Source organism: Etheostoma cragini, unplaced genomic scaffold, assembly GCF_013103735.1.
Source record: "Etheostoma cragini isolate CJK2018 unplaced genomic scaffold, CSU_Ecrag_1.0 ScbMSFa_4657, whole genome shotgun sequence".
Classification (NCBI taxonomy): domain Eukaryota; kingdom Metazoa; phylum Chordata; class Actinopteri; order Perciformes; family Percidae; genus Etheostoma; species Etheostoma cragini.
This window is the reverse complement of record NW_023269051.1, coordinates 59,291-63,003: the sequence shown is the minus strand read 5'-3', so window position 1 is coordinate 63,003 and position 3,713 is coordinate 59,291. Positions and strand designations below refer to the sequence as shown.

Here is a 3,713-nt window from a genome sequence, read left to right as displayed (position 1 = left end):
ACTCTTCATTCTAATCCCAACCGGTCGTCAGACACCGCCTCCCAAGAGCCTGGGTCTGGGTCTGGGCCTGGGTCTGGGTCTGGGTCTGGGCCTGGGTCTGGGTCTGGGTCTGGGTCTGGGTCTGGGCCTGGGTCTGGGTCTGGGTCTGACCCAGGTTTCTGCCTAAAAGGAAGTTTTTCCTCGCCACTGTCGCACTGTTGCTTGCTCTGGAGGAAACTACTAGAACTGTTGGGTCCTTGTGGATTCTGGAGTGTGGTCTAGACCTGCTCTATCTGTAAAGTGTCTTGAGATAACTCTTGTTGTAATTTGATACTATAAATAAAATTGAATTGAATTGAATTCTCATTAACTCACTAATTAACAACAACAAACTGCCCAGACTGAAGCCTGCAGATGGAAGAAAATAACAACCAGTGAATTCTTCAGTTATCACGTTTTAATGTCTTTGTTTCTGGTTGAAAGCATCGTCTTTAAATTCAGCGTTTAGTCAATGGAGACTGGTTGGACGAGCTCTGAGAATGGAAACAAACCAGTTTACATGAACAGAGGGGGAGGGGGGAGAGGGGAAGGAGGGAGAGGGTGGGGGGGAGAGAGAGGGAGGGAGAGGGTGGGGAGAGAGGGGAAGGAGGGAGAGGGTGGGGGGGAGAGAGAGGAAGGGAGAGACTTTCACTCCCACCGATGGTCTCTATCTCTCATGTTTTTAAGGTGAAGTCATCTGGAAGGAAACCTCCCACCCTCTCTCTCTCTTTCTCTCTCTATGTCTCTCTCCCCCTCTCTCTCTTCACAAAAACAAACACAGACCTGCCCGGTCGTCATGGCGACGCCCCCCCCCCCACCGTGGTGAACGCTCCGTCCTGAAACAGAGAGTTAACCCTTTAGCCTTGGCTTTTATTTAAGTTTTATTGATTATTTTAATTTATTTATATATATATTTTTTTCATTCAATCTTAATTAAATTATGCATATTATGTATGTATCATTTCATTTATAAATTTATTTTATTTATGCTTCTTAACTTTTTTATATTTTAATTTAGGCTATTTATTGTATTTATTTATATTTATTTCATTTGTGCTTCTTATTTTTTATTTTATTTATTAATAATTTTATTATCTATGTTATTTATTAATTTATTTTACTTATTTATCTATTTTATTTATTTTTGCTTCTTAATTTTATTTTAAATCTTGAGACGTTATTTACACATTTTTATTTAATATAAGTTGAGTTAATTTCTGCTATTTAAAACAAAAGCCTTATTTCAATATACACTTTCACAATAAAAGCCTTTTTCCTGGCAGTGAAGGAGTTAAAGGTGTTTCCACATTCAGGGAGGTTTCAACGGAAAGTTTACACACACACACACACACACACACACACACACACACACACACACACAGACACACAGGGTGGAGCTGTCTGTTTTTCTGCAGCTGAGACCTTCAGGAGTTTTTGGAGTTTTTCGGTTCGACTCGGATCCTTTCTCTGCGTCGTCATGGTTACCACGGAGTCCCACCAGACCCAGGACCTGTTGGTCCCCCCACAGGACCAGGAACAGCAGAACCAGGACGCCCAGGACCAGCTGGAGGACCAGGTTTTCACCATGTCCGCTTTGGACAACGAGGCGATGACGCAGGGTCCCGTCAACGCCATCACGGTCCTCACGCTGCTGGACAAGCTGGTCCACATGCTGGACGCCGTGCAGGAGAACCAGGGCAAGATGGAGGTATGGGGGGGATGGCACAGAGTCCAGGCCCGGGAGGGCACAGAGTCCAGGCTTGGGCTGACAGGAAACATACAGAACTCACTCCATTAACTCCAGGTTCATTACAACCTTCATACCAGACTTCATTTAGAAAACGGCTGATTTAAAGACAGATTCTGTTGGAAACCTGCAGTAAAGAAACTAATAAAGGATTAACTGACTACCTAACTAACTGACTAAGTGAGAAGGGGCAGGAAAAGTTGGAGATTGGGGTGGGGGGAGTGACAGGAACCATACAGAACTTACTCCATTAACTCCAGGTCCATGAAAACTTTCCAACCAGACTCCATTTAAAAAAACGTTGATTTAGAGACAGACTCCTTTAACTAGTGATTAGTTGAGTTGTCACCTGAGTCTCAGATGTTTCACGGTGACGGTAGATTCCGGACATGGTTCATATCAGGCCCCCCCCCCCCTCGTCAGCCCCCAATCCACCCCACCCCAGAACCTCTTCTCGCTTCAAAGCTGCCATTTGATCAAGCTGTCTCGCGGTGCAGATGGGGGGCGTGGTCAGAGGGATCAGGATGCTGATTGCTGATTGGCTGTGTGTTGCAGGTGCACCAGGTGCAGATGGGGGGCGTGGTCAAAGGGATCCAGGATGATGTCATCAGGCTGAATAAGACCCAGAGTCACATGACCACCACGGTCAATAAGCTGCTGGACAAGAGCCGCAGACTGTCCGTCACCATGAAGGAGGTAACCTGTCTGTCTACTTGTCTACCTGCCTGTCTCCCTGTCTGTATGTCTGTCTGCCATACCTGCCTGTCTGTCTGCCTGTCTACCTGCCTGTCTGTCTGTCTGCAGGTGCGTGATAAGATGGAGCGACAGGGTCTCCAGGTGAAGAAGTTGGAGGCGAACCACGCTCACCTGGTCAGCAGGAACAACTTCAAGGTCCTCATCTTCCAGGTGGGGCTCTGGGGGGTTGTTGGGGCTTGGACCCTGGTTTTTCTCATTATTCTCTCGGCACCTGAATGCAGCACCACCAGAGTACAGCTACTGTCTCTGTCTCCTTAAAATACGCAGTCCCCCGGGCCCCTGAACATGTGTAAGTCCAGTTCCTAACAGGGTCCCTGAACATGGGTAAGTCCAGTTCCTAACAGGGCCCCTGAACATGTGTAAGTCCAGTTCCTAACAGGGTCCCTGAACATGGGTAAGTCCAGTTCCTAACAGGGTCAATGAACATGTGAAAGTCTGGTTCCTAACAGGGTCCCTGAACATGTGTAAGTCCAGTTCCTAACAGGGTCCCTGAACATGTGGACTAACAGGGTCCCTGAACATGGGTAAGTCCAGTTCCTAACAGGGTCAATGAACATGTGAAAGTCTGGTTCCTAACAGGGTCCCTGAACATGTCTAAGTCCAGTTCCTAACAGGGTCCCTGAACATGTGGACTAACAGGGTCTTTTCTTTAGGAAGAGACCGAGATCCCGGCCACGGTCTTCGTGAAGGACCCGCCCCCCTTCCCCCACCAGGAGATTCTGGAAGAGGGCGACGAGCCGGTTCCTGTCGCTGACGGCAACCGTTCAGAGGAGGGGGGGCTGCACAGCATCGACCTATCGTCTGACGAGGACGTCGGTCTGGAGACGGAGCTTCAGGACGAGGAGGCGGAGCCTCACGATCTGGACCACAACCCTGACAAGTCCAGGACAGAGAAGCTGAAACGCTCCAGTCTGAAGAAGGTGAGACAAGCAGACAGGGAGACAGACAGCGAAACAGAGAGGGAGACAGGCAGAGAGACAGGTAAAGAGACCGGGAGACATAGAGACAGACAGGGAGACAGGCAGAGAGACAGGTAGGGAGACAGAGAGGGAGAAACGCAGACAGGTAGACAGACAGGGAGTGTCTGTCTCTCCAGGTGGACAGCCTGAAGAAGGCGTCATGGTAACCATGGTAACGTGTCTGTCTCTCCAGGTAAACAGCCTGAAGAAGGCGTCATGGTAACCATGGTAAC

At 48.4% G+C, this 3,713-nt stretch overlaps 1 protein-coding gene across 1 annotated transcript; it reads left to right on the top strand.

The window, feature by feature from the left end:
• Positions 1–1,375: 1,375 nt before the first annotated feature.
• LOC117941210 (caveolae-associated protein 2-like) lies at positions 1,376–3,647 on the top strand. Its single transcript, XM_034866298.1, has 5 exons — positions 1,376–1,726; positions 2,321–2,461; positions 2,570–2,671; positions 3,175–3,441; positions 3,618–3,647. Exons 1-5 carry the CDS (start codon positions 1,496–1,498, stop codon positions 3,645–3,647), a joined length of 771 nt encoding a protein of 256 aa, XP_034722189.1. The 5' UTR covers positions 1,376–1,495.
• The last annotated feature ends 66 nt before the right edge of the window (positions 3,648–3,713 follow it).

What these genes read in the sequence shown, in the direction of transcription:
- LOC117941210 (XM_034866298.1), top strand. Translation starts at nt 1,496, where the DNA reads ATGGTTACCACGGAGTCCCACCAGACCCAGGACCTGTTGGTCCCCCCA. An exon ending in TGTCCGTCACCATGAAGGAG is followed by an intron (nt 2,462 to 2,569) that starts GTAACCTGTCTG and finishes GTCTGTCTGCAG; the next exon opens with GTGCGTGATAAGATGGAGCG. An exon ending in TCAAGGTCCTCATCTTCCAG is followed by an intron (nt 2,672 to 3,174) that starts GTGGGGCTCTGG and finishes TCTTTTCTTTAG; the next exon opens with GAAGAGACCGAGATCCCGGC.